Source organism: Notechis scutatus, chromosome 3, assembly GCF_049901735.1.
Source record: "Notechis scutatus isolate UNSWTSFEM ecotype Mainland chromosome 3, rNotScu1.2, whole genome shotgun sequence".
Taxonomy (NCBI): Eukaryota; Metazoa; Chordata; class Lepidosauria; order Squamata; family Elapidae; genus Notechis; species Notechis scutatus.
The window spans coordinates 8,650,777-8,666,435 of NC_142011.1; the positions used below are offsets into that span (position 1 = coordinate 8,650,777).

Here is a 15,659-nt window from a genome sequence, read left to right on the forward strand (position 1 = left end):
TTGAGCCAGAAAGTTCATGACCTATGAAATAAAAGCCAGCAAAATTCAGAACTCAGCAGATCGCAAGGGAACAAAGAAGGAAGCTTAGCAGAGCGTGTCCTCTTGTATGAATTACGATTTTATTTATTAGTGTATTCATATCCCACCTTTTATTATTTTTATAAGCAACTCAAGGCATCAAACATATCTAATACTTCCTCTTCCTCCTATTTTTTCCAAAATAACAACCCTGTGAGGTGGGTTAGGCTGAGAAAAGTGGATTAGACTAAAGTAACATCAGTCGGCTTTCGTATTTAAGGTGGAAATTTGAACTCACACTCTCCTAATGATGGGCCAAAGTCATCCAGCTGGTTTTCATACTTAAAACAGAACTAGAACCGTCCCAGTCTCCTAGTGATTGAGCAGGCAACAGTGTGGAATTGAAAGTACATTCCATTCATATTTTCTTCAAGCACTGATTAGATGGCTGAAGCTTCTGCCATGAAAAATCTAATTGGAGAGCATGATTGATGACTCTTGACTATGGACGTTTTTTGTTGGATGATACACCCAGAGGGGTGGGGGGGAGGAAGCAGGATCAAGGGTGACAGTGAATTACATATCTCAGAGTTGGCTACGCCCAGGTTAGTGACGGACGTAGAATGTTAACTTCAACTAAATCCTCTTTAGTTTTGGGAGTGTGGCTCGAGGCTCATGATTTAATTGGAGTAACTGCCGAATCCTGACACTAAGATGCATAGACTATGGTTTTGACAAAAAAACACCCTGCTTAAAAACAAATAAATCATCAAAAATGATCCAAATAGAAATATGCAACACAGGTAGTTCTTGACTTACAACAGTTCATTTAGTGAGCATTTGAAGTTATAACGTCATTGAAAAAAGTGACTTGTGACTGTTTTTCACACTCAGGACCATTGCAGCATCCATGTGGTCATGGGATCAAAATTCAGACTCTTGGCAACTGACTCGTATTTATGACCATTGCAGTGTCCTGGGGTTACGTGATCACCTTTTGCGAACTTTTTGGCAAGCAAAATTGATGGAGAAGTCAGATTCACTTAACAACTGTGTTACTAACTGAGTAGCTGCAGTAATTCTTTTGACAATCGTTGCAAGAAAAAACGTAAAATGGTGCCTAACAACTGTCTTGCTTAGCAGCAGAAATTTTGGGCTCAATTGTGGTCATAAGTCATCTTTAGTCACAGATGTCATGTATGAACATATTTAAGTAGCAATTAGCAGGAAAAAAGGATGCAGAGAAAAGGAAGGGAGTTTTCTAGAAAGCCTTTATTTATCCGTTTTGCTTTTTTTTTTAAAAAAATTGTTTTTATAACTATGATGTTTTCATTTCAACCTTTCCACTTGAGTGAAGTTTATTTTATGTATGTACATCTATTCTATCTCTGTTTTTTTATTAGTGGTTGTATTCAATTTTAAAAAAAAAAAATAGGGGAAAAAGAAACCTCTAATAATTAATGTTTGCCAAGTCCTGTTGGCGTTGACAGAATAAATGATTTCAACAGAAGAGAAAATACGTAGCTCAGGATTGAACTTTGGAAACCTTGGTGCTCTCTGAGCTTGGTTGTTTGCTTGCAGACATTTTGTTAGCTAACTAGGACAATGTTAGCTAGTTGAGCAATGTAACATCTGCAGGCAAGCAAACCAAGTTCAGAAAACATCAAGGGCTCCATATATATTATTTATTAAAAGCAACCATAAGAAATTCCCAGATAAGATGAAAAGACATTTCAGATGTCCTAGAGGTGCTTTTTTTCAAAAGGCAACTGGACTTTCTTTGTTTTTCCTTGAAGATGTTTCATTTCTCATCCAAGAAGCTTCTTCAGTTCTGACTGAATGGTGGAAGATGGAAGGATTTATATTCCTTGCAGTCATCTGGTCATTAGTACTCTCTCTGAGAGTCGTTGAGGCCACTTGGAGGTTTATCTGTGCCCTCAAGGTCACCTAAATAGTGCAAATGGATATGGAGCCTTCTTGGGACTCTGAAAGGACTGTGTTGTAGACAGGAGTTAGCGGGTGTCGTATCCCTCCCTCTCTGTGGAGGGAGGGCTGTTCAATTTTGACATAGATGGCTTCTTTGACCCCTCTTTCAAACCAGCAGCCCTCTCTGTCCAGAATGTGAACTTAATGACTCTCAGAGAGAGTGCTAATGACCAGATGACTGCAATGAATATAAATCCTTCCATCCTCCACCATTCAGTCAGAACTGAAGAAGCTTTTTGAATGAGAAGTGAAACATCTCCAAGGAAAAACAAAGAAAGTCCAGTTGCCTTTTGAAAAAGCAGCTTTGGGACAACCGTGACCTGAATGACTGAGAATCTCCAGAGACAATAAGATATTTCAGAGCTGTTAGAAAGCAACTGAAGATCCAGTTTTCTCTTTTTTTATATAATAAATTTTATTAAGTTTCCAAATTTTAAAAAACATAAAATAAAACTTTATACATTGTTATCAACATCAAGACATCTTTTGTATCTCCTTACATTTTTCAGTATATGTATTTATTGATTCCTTTACCATTACATCTTACTCTTGCTATAAATCAATATCTTTTAGCCTTACACATCAATCTTCTCTATGGTATATTTACATATTTACATATTCCCTCATTCTTTTCCTAATTGCCATTATATTTTCTTTTTATTTCTAAACCACTCATACCAAGCATCCCAGGCCCTATAGTAAATTGAATCTTCTCTGCCTTTTATTTTCATTGTTAGCCTGTCCATCTCTATACAATCTATTATTATTTTTTTAATAACCATGCCATCATTTTTCTCAATAGACAAAATTTGATTAGCTTTTCTCAAACCTGATGCTTTTTAGATACGTTGAACCACCATCAAATGGGAATTTTTGGGATCTGGCTGCAAGTTATGGATGCTCAAGTTGGAGAGCACCATGTTAGGAAAGGTACATTAACTAGGAGAACAAGGTGAGACAGAATTACCTGTATTCCTGGACTTCCGCTGTCCCCTTTATCGCCCTTAAGACCCGGCGGTCCCTTGAATAAAAATAAAACAATAAATTTATGACACATATAGTCCCTTACAATACCTCAGCCAGTACATTTTCATTCACTTAATTATCACATTTAATTTCCTGCCTTTTTTTCCTCCAGCAATATCAGACAGTGTACATAGCAATCACTCCCCTGGTTCCTGTCACCAATATCAGCTGGAGAAGCTGGATGGGCTGAAGTCACCCAGTAGCTGAATGGGGACTTCAACCAGGGTTTCCAAGTTCGACATGAGAGCCAGTATGGTCTAGTCTAGTGGCTAGAAACTTGGAAACCATGAGTTCCAGTCCTGCCTTTAAGCATGAAAGCCAGCTGGGTGACTTTGACCCAATCACCAGAGCAAAGAGTTCTAGTCCCACCTTAGACATGAAAGCAGGCTGGGTGACTTTGGGCCAACTCCTCTCTCTCAATTTAAACTCACCCGACAGGGTTGTTGTTATGTGGAAAATAGGAGGAGGGAAGTTTGTTGGTTATGTTCTCTACCTTGTGTTATTTGTAAAAATAATAAAGGCGGAATATACATCAATAAAATGTAATTTAAAAAATAAACATCTTAAGCTGTAGCAATTTGCAGTAGAATTTCTGTGGCAACCATGGCAAAAAAAATTGTAATAAAATGGGTCATCAGATGAACTGTTGTAAGTCAAGGTTTACCTGTACTGGAGTGCATAACATTAGATATGTCACTAGAAGGCAAAATCATGAAACGGTGTCTCGCTTATTTGGGTCATGTCATGTGGGGGAATTCACTGGAGAAAGGAATTGTGCTTAGAAGAGTTCATTGTAAAAGGAAACTAGGCTGCCAAAGAACACGATGGCTGGGCACCATCAAAGCTTGCTACCAGCCAGAGCATAGAAAAACTCAAGGAAATAGTGTAAGATAGGACAATGGAAAGACCTGGCCCATAAAATCACCAAGAGTTGGGTATGACTGAATGGATAACATCATCATCATCATCCTAATACTTAAACCAAGTTAGGAAATGGCCAGTTACTGCACATGCACAACATCCCATGGTTTAGCTTTAACCACGTTTATTTTTCCAGTGGTTTAATTATTTCTTTATATTTCGTATTTCTTAACTACCCATCTCCCTCACAGAGGAGCTCTGGGCGATGTACAATAGAATCAATAACAGGAACATTCAAACCAGAATGAATTTAAAAGTAAAAAGTTTTAAACTTTAAAAAAATAACATTATAAAGCGTGCAGGACAAAACCACAAAATCTGGACAGCTTGCTGTTCGATGTGCTGAAATCCAGAAAATTCAGCCATCGGAGTTAAGTGTGTTTTGGAAACAGAAGCAGAAAATATGACCTAAAGGCAACTCCACAGAAATTTGAAATCTGAATGCAGTTTTCTTTGGCTGAAGCCAATCTATTTCCACACTAGAAATTTATAGCATCTTTGGAGTTCTCCAAATACTGTTGTGTGCCAAAATAATACTGTTGCAAAAAGGCTTTATATTACTTCAATAATGGCTGGGTGAGACTGTGAAGGTACTATAAGTCACCGATGCAGAGCTGGACCGCTAAATGTGAATCCAGGATAAGGAATAATCTCATTAAATTCTTCCTTGTTAAGATATTTAATTTAATATGGTAGCTGGAACAGTAAAGGGGATAATTGGCCAGAACACAAAGTTGTAACTGATTGGTTGGAGAATGTGGGCTCCTGCATGCAGAATGGGACAACCTGACACAGCCAACTTGCTGCAGCCAACTCACCATGACCAACTTCCCATGGCCAATTTGCCATGGCCAACTCACCATGGTTACCTAGCCGCAGGACAACTCACCACAGCCAACTGTCTGTGGGACAACTCGCTGCGGGACAATTTAACAGTTCTATTTAATTATTTCAATTAGTTGTCTTGCAGCAAGTTGGACATTGAAAATTGACCATGGCAAGTTGGCTGTGGTGAGTTGGCCATGGCAAGTTGGCTGTGGAGAATTGTCATAGACCGCCTGCATGAGGCAATCTACATTATGATTGGTTGCTGGGTATAAAGGGGGAGTTTCCCTTTTTTCCCGCCTTTCTTCTCTATGCTGTTCTGTGATTTTCCTGATGATTTACCTCATGATGTAATGATCTGCCTGACTAACTTGTTTACTCTAAATACAAATGTAAATATATGTTTATTTATATAAAACTACAAGTTCGTGTCAGCATCTCTGACTCCATTTGGCTGTGCAATTCTCTGACATTCCTTGAGCCAGAAAGTTCATGACCTATGAAATAAAAGCCAGCAAAATTCAGAACTCAGCAGATCGCAAGGGAACAAAGAAGGAAGCTTAGCAGAGCATGTCCTCTTGTATGAATTACGATTTTATTTATTAGTGTATTTATATCCCACCTTTTATTATTTTTATAAGCAACTCAAGGCAGCAGACATATCTAATACTTCCTCTTCCTCCTATTTTTTCCCAAAATAACAACCCTGTGAGGTGGGTTAGGCTGAGAAAAGTGGATTAGACTAAAGTAACATCAGTCGGCTTTCGTATTTAAGGTGGAAATTTGAACTCACACTCTCCTAATGATGGGCCAAAGTCATCCAGCTGGTTTTCATACTTAAAACAGAACTAGAACTCCCAGTCTCCTAGTGATTGGCCCAAAGACACCCAGCCCATTTTAATGCTTAAGGTGGGACTAGAACTCACGTTCTCCTGGTGATTGACACAAAGACAACCAGCCCGCTTTGAAGCCTAAGGCAGGACTAGAACTCACAGTCTCCTGGTCATTGGCCCAAGGTGACCCATCTGGTTTTCATTTCTAAGGTAGGACTAGAACTCGCGGTCTCTTGGTTTCTAGCCTTGGACCAAACTGGCTATATAGAGACCTTTTCTCCAAATCTTTCCCAGATTTGCTGAGATTTAAAATATCCTATTTTTTTTTTCAAAAGCCAGGGGTGGGATTCTACCGGTTTGGACCGGTTTGGGCAAACTGGTAGTTCCGGAAATTATTTGGCCCCACACACCTGTCCCTGCTCTTTCCTGTACTTTATTTCCTTGTTTTGGAGCACAGCTGATTTGCGCAGCAGAGCAGTTTTGCTGTGCCTCAGCTGTTTTACTCACCTGGGCTGCAGTAGAAGGTAAGTATTATAGCTGAAAATGGGCTTTTTAAAATGGCGTGCACATGCGCGAAGTGCGTGTTTGGCGTGCACAAAGCGCATGATCATCAAACCGGTTGTTACATCGGTTGAATCACACCACTGTCAAAAGCTATAGCTATGCTCATGTCTGAACTACAATGTTTTAACCTGACCTCAAAGAAAACGAAAATAACTTACAATGGGTCCTTGCACGGTTAATCCTTGTGAACCAGTGATCCCTTGCTGTCCTCCTAGCCCTTTTGGTCCAGCTTGGCCTGGAGGACCTGGTTCCCCCTAAAGAATCAGAGAAAACAAAAAAAATACAGAAAAAAACATTATCTTGCAGGCCAGAGGTGATATTCAGCAGGTTCTGACCAGATCTGGAGAACCGGTAGCGGAAATTTTGAGTAGTTTGGAGAACTGGCAAATGCCGCCTCTGACTGGCCCCGCCCCATCTATTCTCTGCCTCCCGAGTCCCAGCTGATCGGCTGGGTCCTCTTTGATTGCCCTGCACAGGAGAATGGAGCTGGAAAGCAGGTTAGTGGGTTGGGGAGGAAATGGGGATTTTGCAGTATATCGTTCCCCTGGAGTGGGGTGAAAATGGAGATTTTACAGTATCCTTCCCATGCCATGCCCACCAAGCCACACCCACCGAACCAGTAATAAAAATATTTGAATACCACCACTGTTGCAGGCATACCAAACTCTAGTAGAGTCTTGATTTGCTAACACCAAATTCAGAGAAGTGGAAGACAAAGGAGCAGAAGGATAAAAGCCATTTTTCAACTCGGATCTTACAAATCCAGTGCACGAATCATTAAGGGTTCTTAGTGCTCTCTGAGTTTGGCTGTTTTCTTGCCGTCTTTACACACACACAAATTGTAGGTTATGCCTATGAGTTTATGGAGAATGTAAAGGATAGAACTTGGCTGAGACAGTCTAATGAAATCACTGCTGAGCTTTGACATAAAGATTTGAAGTAAGGTTTAGTTTCTTGACAGATATACTCTTCAGTGATTGAGGATCAAGTTGGTGTTACTATATAACCTCCATTTAACAGACCTTAATTTAGTGCAGCTGCTCAGCGATAACTGGTATATTTTTTGTTTGACTCTGATTTCCATTTAATGGACTGATGTCCATTAAATTGAATGTTTCCGCATACTATTGTGAATAACTCAATTGCATGACATACACAATCATTGGAATGTCAGAAATTGATGCAAACAATACAAGTTAATGCAAAGGACATAACATTTAATGCGTGTGGTAGATTTAATTGACACCTGCCCTCACAATTAAATTGAGGGGTTTTGATGCCACAATCCGTTTAACATTGGGCAAATTAATTCTCTGCTAGGTGACTATTTATAACACTCTGCGCAAATTATGGTTGCTTCCCTTTTCCCTTTTCTATAAAACGATGATTGAATTCTGCGACCAGAAACCCAAATCTATATTTTGCCATTGCTTCCTCTGCTTCCTTCAGTCACTCTTTGGTACGTGCTGAAGTCATGGTGATGGAGTTTTGACTTTTTCTTTTAAAGCTTTCAACATTGCATATCAAGGTTGTTTGCTATTTCCAGCCACTGATTTATTGCACAAACTCTGGTTCATTCCGGAGGTTTTCACACTGATTTGGGAGGCAGGAAGATGGAAATACACCGTGGGCATAACAAAACAGCATAGCAAAAGTTAGTAATAAAGTCATAGAGAAGCCTTGGACTGGATATACTTGTCTTACTTTTTAAGAACCATTTCTTCTTGGAAAAGGGCTTGAAGGGACCTTGGTAGCAGAGATGGTATTCAGCCGGTTCTGACCCATTCTGGACAACGGTAGTGGAAATTTGGAGTAGTTTGGAGAACCGACAAATCCCACCTCTGACTGGCCCTGCCCCCATCTATTCTCTGCCTCCTGAGTCCCAGCTGATCAGCTGGGTCTTTTGTTGCCCTGCACAGGAGAACAGAACTGGAAAGCAGGTTAGTGGGATGGGGAGGGAATGGGGATTTTGCAGGATCCTTCCCCTGCCATGCCCACCAAGCCACGCCCATAGAATCAGTAGTAAAAAAAAAATTTGAATCCCACCACTGCTTGGTAGTCTTCTACTCCAACTCCCTGCTCAAGTAGGAGGCCCTATACCATTCTGGACAAATGGCTGTCCGATCTCTTCTTGGAAAACTCCCGTGATAGAGCGCCCACAACTTCTAGAGGTAAACTATCCCACTGATTAATTGTTCTCACTGGCAGGAAATTTCTAGGTTGGACCTTTATTTACTGATCTTCCATCTGTTACTTCTTGTCCTGTGTCATGGCCCCATCGTATCCCATTTCAGAGGAGGAGGAGGAGGAGTTGGAACTGGGACCATTCAATAAGGATGGCACGTCTCCCCTGGCATGTCTGCAGAGTTCAGGGACTGAGGACAATGTTGTGGTTGCCACAATGCTGCCAGGTTGACCAGCATTGCGGGAGGTGGCCAACCAGACAGGGAGCTGCCTGCCCTTGCAAACACAGGAGGGGATCAGCTGGAGAGAGGCAGTGGGTTTGGGAGGCGGGAAATCCCCTCTGATGAGGAACAGCTGTCCCCCCCACTTGATCCAAGGGCAGGGAGAGTGGAGCTAAGGGAAGCTCAAAGGAGATCTATGAGGCTGCTGGTGAGGAGGCTGCTCTGCTCCCGCTCATAAGGAACACTAGCTTGAGTTGATTTAAGCAAAGGCCAGGCAAGGGTGTCTCTGTCAGGAACAATTGTTTTGCTTCAGCACACATCTTCCCGGCCTTGGGAAAACTGCCCTGTGGATTCTGAATCTTGCTATTGACTCTGGAGCTTACCTTGTGGACTTGCACCTTGTTTATGACTTATGGACTTCCTCCTTGCCTTGTGAATCAGTTCTGGTGACTATTGAGAGTTTGTGGTTTTAGGTTGCACTGACTGTGGGTGGCTGCCTTCGGGAAAGTTTGGGGTGGAGCTTTACCAGCCATTGTCGGTCCAGTTGTAGGTCAGGAACAACTGAGCAATAAAGAACTTTAGCGAAGCCTAGATCTGTCTATATGACCTGGATCATAACATCCTGCTCTCCAGGGCTTTGGAGAAGAGGTCAACCCCCTCCTCTCTATGACAACCCCTCAAATATTGGAAGACTGCTATCATATCACCCAAGCCCTTCAATTTGTTAGATTAGACATACCCAGTTCCTGCAACCATTCATCGTATATTTTCGCCTCCGGTCCACTAATCATCTTTGTTGCTCTTCTTCGAGACTCTTCTAGAGTCTCAACATATATTTTTTTTGTATGCTGACCAAAACTGGATGTAGTATTCCAAGGGTGGTCCTACCAAAGCAGTATAAAGTGGTACTAACCCTTCATGTGATCTTGAAACTAGCCCTCTGTGGCTTTTTTTGCAGCTGCAGCACACTGCTGGCTCATATTTAAGCGGCGATCTACTAGGACGCCTAGATCCCTCTCACAGTTGCTACTGTTGAGACAGGTACCATATATTCTACACCTGTGCATTTGTGGTTTTCTTTTTCTTTTTGCCTGTGTGTTTATCACCACTGAATTACATTTTGTTGCGTGAAAGGAGTGCTTGGGGTTCTACCCCCTAAGAGTTCATTGAGGCGTCAACCAAAGTCCTTTCGTGTAGTTCAGGGCTGTCCAATCTTGGCCCCTTTAAGACTTGTGAACTTAAACTCCCAGAATTCCCCAGCCAGTATGGAGAATTGCAGCAATCTTGTCCCATTATATAGCTGAGGGCTCCCCTCCCTGTGATCTGACTGGTCCCTAGGCAGCATTGCTTCCCTCCGTCTCCCAAGGTCATTGAAACATAGCCTTACAAAAGGCAACCACTTTCTGACTCACACAGCAATAATAAAAAGAACGAAAATAGTGTTCCAGTATAATAGATTAATTGGGAATTGTTCCCTTAAGTATATCCCAGTCTCTTCCTACTGTCTTGTCAAATGGAGTAGAAAAAATTCCACTGCAGAAACTTTCTAAAGAGCTGCATATATTGCCTTGTTTAATGGGTCTTTTAGGGGAAATCTGTGGGGTTTTTCCCCCTTTACTTAGTTTGTTAAAAAGAGACAATGAAAATAAGGAACCAGGCCGCAGCATGTTAGGAGGCATCTGAATGACTAATTTAGGTCCAAGAAACCAAAAATATAACCTCAGGATTCTAATCCCTCTTTGAGGTCCTCTAAGGCAAGACTTAAGAGGTTGAAAAAAAAAGTGGTATGCAGAATTTCAGAACAATCTTCCTAAACTGAAGAATATAATTTTTAGGAAACCCAGTGATTTTTATATCTCCATCAGCTTCAGTTCACGAGTTTTGGATGATAAGGAAGAGAATAAGGACTCCATCTGAATTTAGCAAAATCAATTGTTCTTTCCCAAAGAATATTATTGCAGCCAGCTGGGGAAAGCTATTGTATATTTGAATTATTTCCACCGTGCACAGAAAACAACTACATGCTGGGAAGAATTGGCTGGATCTTACTCCGAGATATGCTAGCGTTGTGTAAACTAAGAATTTATTTTCTAGATTAATACCCATTTTTCCATCAGGAGCTTACATAAGGATCATAGGCTGGGCTGGGAGATAGCGACTGGTGCAAGTATTTATAGAGATTCTCAGTCATCCAAGTTATGTTTGTCCCAAAGGTGCTTTTTCAAAAGGCAACTGGACTTTGTTTTTCCTTGAAGACATTTCACTTCTCAGCCAAGAAGCTTCTTCAGTTCTGATGGTTAGAACTGACAGTTCTTCAGTCAGAACTGAAGAAGCCTCTTGGATGAGAAGGAATCTGTCTTCAAGGAAAAACAAAGCTCAGTTGCCTTTTGAAAAAGCAACTTTGGGAAAAAGCAACTTTTGGGTGCAAAGTGAGCTTCCATAACTGTGTAGGGACTTCACTGTGTGACTCCAATATCTTTTGTTAGTCATGGTTTGCTATGTATCTCGTTTAATGAGTCTCGTTCCATCATAGAACTTAAATGTTTAATCAGTTGAGCCTATCAAGCAAACAAATGAGAATATAAAAAGTGCTTTTTCTGATACAGGTTATATAATATAATTCCTATCCACTAAAAGCTAAAGATATGCAGATGTGGGAGAAGGAGGGGTAGAACCTAGGGGTGGGGATGAAAAGAGGGATAACAGAATAACAGAGTTGGAAGGAGTCCAATTAGAGTCTTCCAGTCCAATGGAACAGAAGTTACCCTCGGAAGTTGTGGGAGCTTCATCACTTGAAACTTTCAAGAAGAGATTGGATTACCATTTCTCAGAAATGGTGCAGGGTCTCCTGCTTGGGCGGCGGGTTGGACTAGATGACGTGCAAGGTCTTTTCCAACTCTGTTAATCTGTTAAAGCAGGAGACCCTACACCATTCTGGACAAATAACTGTCCAATCTCTTCTTAAAATCCTCCAGTAATAGAGCATCCACAACTTCCGAAGGTAAGCTTTTCTACTGATTAATTCTCACTGTCAGGAAATGTCTCTTTAGTTGTAGGTTGGATCCCCAGGCACTTTGGAGAATAAGTTGTCTCCCTCTTCTCTGTGACAGCCTCTCAAATATTGGAAGACTGCTATCATGTCACCCCTAGTCCTTCTCTTCGTTAGACTAGACATACCTCGTTCTTGCATTCATCATATGGTTTAGCCTCCAGTCCCTTAATTATCTTTGTTGCTCTTCTCTGCACTCTTTCCGGAGTCTCAGCATCTTTTTTGTATTGTAGTGACCAAAGTAGGATGCAATATTCCAACTGTGGTCTTACCAAAACAGTATAAGGTGGTACTAATAATCTAGAGTCCCTACATACCCAACCCTTCTTGGGTATCATTGACTTATCTAACTCTAAGCAGATACTAACCATTAACTGAGAAGATACTTAAGCCTGGACTATAGCAATAAATCAGTTTAATTGAACTTTGAACTGGTCTTTTGACCTGACATCAGACACCAGTAGAAGAATTAATAGAAGTGGATGTTGATTGTCTCAAAGGTGCTTTTTCAAAAGGCAACTGGACCATTTTTTCCCTTGAGGAAGAAAGAAGAAAACACCGCTTCTCATCCAAGAGGTTTCATCAGTTCTAGCAGGATGGTGGAGGCAATGGAAATACAGCATTTCTTTGCAGTCATCTTTCCCTCATCTCCACCATCTCCATATCCTTCATATTTCCATATCCTTCATATCTCTGCGTCCTTCATATCTTCATATCTTTGTGTCCTACATATCTTTGCTTCCTTCATATCTTCACATCCTTCATAACTTTGTACCCTTCAGATATTCATATCCTTCATATTTTTGTATCCTTCCATCACCTCTACCATTCTGCCAGAACCAATGAAGCTTCTTGGATGAGAAGTGAAACATCTTCTTCTACCTCATCCGGAAAAATATAGTCCAGGCGCCTTTTGAAAAAGCACCTTAGAGACAACTATGACCGGGGTGACTGAGAATCTCCAAGACAATTGGATGTGGGTTGGTTTCAAATTGCCCCACATATTCTCCTGTTCAATAAGTGATTGATTAATTCTGATTTCACACAACTTACCTTGGGGCCAGGCTCCCCCTGTTCTCCCTGGATGCCCCTTCGCCCAGGATTGCCCTGCAGAAGGAAGACAAATCCACGGAATGAGTTCCTAATTTAACGAAAAAAAGGCCTGGATTAAGATAAATGCTATTTATGAATAATTACATCTCAAAGGGACCAACATATTCTCTATTTTCTATTCATAAGAAATGTGAAAGCGAACCTCAACCATCTTGAGAACAGAGTAGAAAAACAGAAGCTTCTGTTGCAAGAAAAGAAGACTTTGCAGATATCAGAAATCAGATTTGGATAACAGCATGAAGTCTATCTCTTGAGTAGTCTAGAATGCTGGCAAAAATGGAAGGAAAGAAAAGAGGATGACAGCCAGCAGCAAAATGGATGGAGTTGATTAAAATATCCATGGGTTTTTGATAAAGGAGAACATCTGTGACTCAGAGTTGAAATGAGGAGACCATTCCCACTAACCCTGACAGGGCAAGCCACTAGAATATAAACTGTGGGCAAATCCCCCCTGCTCACTAGCACTGATGATATCGCCTAGTTTGAGTAATGAAATGTCTGCATAAATACAACGAAGAGCAAGAGAGCATCAAGGCCCCCTCAGCAATGGGTGTATTGAAAAATCTGAAGGACTAGCTTGGGGACAGATTGTCCTGGAGAAGGTTTATGTCTATGTAGTAGCTAAGAGCAGACACTGACTACATGGCACTTGATCAATTCATCAAGTATCCTGTTTTGTTTTGATGTCTTGGTGGCACAGTGGTTAAACTCTGCCCACAGCCTGGAGTTCGATCCTGAGGGGCTCCAGGTTGACTTGGCCTTCCATCCTTTTGAGGTCAGTAAAATGAGGACCCAGATAGTTGGGGGCAACATGCAAATAATGCTTCTACATTATAAACCACCCACAGCATGCTATCAAACACTACAGGGCGATATATAAGGCTAAACGCTATTGCTACTGTTTTGTTTTGTTTTGTTTGTGTTTTATTTTTATGCTATCTGTCTATGTTGTAGCGACTCTGGGCAGGTTACAGAATAATAAAAAGTAAAGAAGATTCAGTAGGATCTTGACAGAGCAAGGGATTGGACTAGAAGACCTCCAGGGTCCCTTCCAACTCTATTATTCCGTTATTGACCTGCTGTTGTCAGCACAGGAGAACAGCTGAAAAACTTTGCCTTGGCAAACATCCAACCTCCATTTCCCAACAATGGGAAAGAGCACTCTTAACTCTGCGTGCCTTTATTTTGTCATGCCAGATGCAGAGATCTTTGTTAAACTGTGAGCACGGATATACAAGGGAGAGTGGCTTATTACAGTAATAGGTGGCATGTGTGTCTCCCATTCTAATGGCACAAAGTGCTCCTGACTTCATCAGCCCTCATCTGCATGCGCATCACTTGCAGCCAAAATGGCTAGAAGAAAAGAGAGCCGTCTCAGGCTTTCTATGGACTGGGGAGCGGAAAAAGCAGAAATCCTTCCAGCTTCACTGACTGCAGAAGCAGTCGCCCCTGTCAACACGAGGCCTTTGAGGGTGTTCAGGAGACATTTTCAAACCCTGTGGTTTTTTTTTTTTTTTAATTTTCTTCTTCTTCTTTTTAATCCTTTGAATTATTGACTCAGCTTAGCCGGAGCTCAACGGAGCCTACTTTGCATTCCCAGCACAGACGCACAACTGGAAAGCGAGCTGACAATAACGCAAGCTTTATTTACCAAGAGTTGAGTCGGGAACAAGGGTCTCCTCTTACTCAGTTGGGCTGTGTGTGTGTGTGTGTGTGTGTGTGTGTCCTTGTGCCATTGTTTGAAGAAGATCCATTACCCTTAGAGAGATAAAGGGCTCTTGGGGAAAAAATAGTCTGATTTTCAAAACTGAACACTAGGCAGGGAAATCATTATCGCTATTGTTATCTCTAACATCCATTGTCATACAATAGAATCATAGGGCTGGGAGGGACCTTGGAGGTCTTCCAGTCTAATCCCCTGCCCATGCCCAAAACAGAAGTCCTTATAGGAACATCCCAGACAAATAATTGCCCAATCTTTTCTTGAAAACCATTTGTCAAATCCGTGTATCTACCATTCTTCAATGGAAGAAGAAGGGGGGGAAAAGTTTTGATGTAATCTGATGTAATATCTTAAATCTTGTATTTGAATCTGTATAACTTGTACACGATATATAACTTGGGACTGGAGCCTAGATGCCTGGAAACTTGTCACCTCTTGGAGAGAGAGCAAGAGGAGAAGGGGCCATAAAAATTCCAGCTCCACAACAAGAAACTTCCTGGGAAACTTTTCTCAACTACATTCTCATGAAAAAAAAAAAGGTGGGGGGTTAACATGTTGCTTCTTTGTATTGATGAAATCCACATCAAACTAAGGGGAGGGGTTCTAACTCCCTTTATCTATGCTGCATGCCTGGAGGCATATTAGACCCTGCTTTGACTATTACCTGGATAACTTCCTTTTCAATAAAGAATTCCTTTCGAAATACCCAGCTTTCAGAAGTTCATTCTTATCGTTTGAAGGGGAGAGAGTCTGGGCCTTACACCATCAGGGATGGAGCACCCATAACTCCAGGAGCTATTCCATTGATTAATCATTCTCATTGTCAGGAAATTCCTCCTTAATTTCCAGGTTGGATCTCCCTCTGACAAGCTTTTACCCATCGTTTCTTATTCCTGCCCTTAGTTGCTGTGACGAACAAACCGAAGCCCTCTTCCCTGTGGCGGACCTTGAAGAACTGGAAGATGCTGTCATAACATCCCAAGTCCTTCTATTTGTTAGACTTGATATACCTAGTTTCCTAAATTGTCAAATGGTTTAACTTTCAGACCTCTAAACATCTTAGTTGCTCCTCTCTGCACTTTTTCTAGGGCCTCATCATCTTTTTTGTACCATGGAGATTGGTGACCAAAATTAATGTAGTATATTCCAAATGTGGATCTTGAATTAGAATTAGAATTCTTTATTGGCTAAATGTG

General features: G+C 41.2%; 1 protein-coding gene across 1 annotated transcript in view; it reads right to left on the reverse strand.

Moving 5' to 3' along the window:
• COL20A1 (collagen type XX alpha 1 chain) overlaps positions 1-15,659 on the reverse strand; it is a 198,119-nt gene that overhangs the window by 40,061 nt on the left and 142,399 nt on the right. The window contains exons 29-31 of the mRNA XM_087959166.1: positions 12,681-12,734; positions 6,332-6,427; positions 2,972-3,025 (exon numbers count right to left, since the gene is read on the reverse strand). Coding sequence (XP_087815292.1) covers positions 2,972-3,025; positions 6,332-6,427; positions 12,681-12,734 — 204 coding nt within the window. The remainder of the gene's footprint in view (positions 1-2,971; positions 3,026-6,331; positions 6,428-12,680; positions 12,735-15,659) is intronic.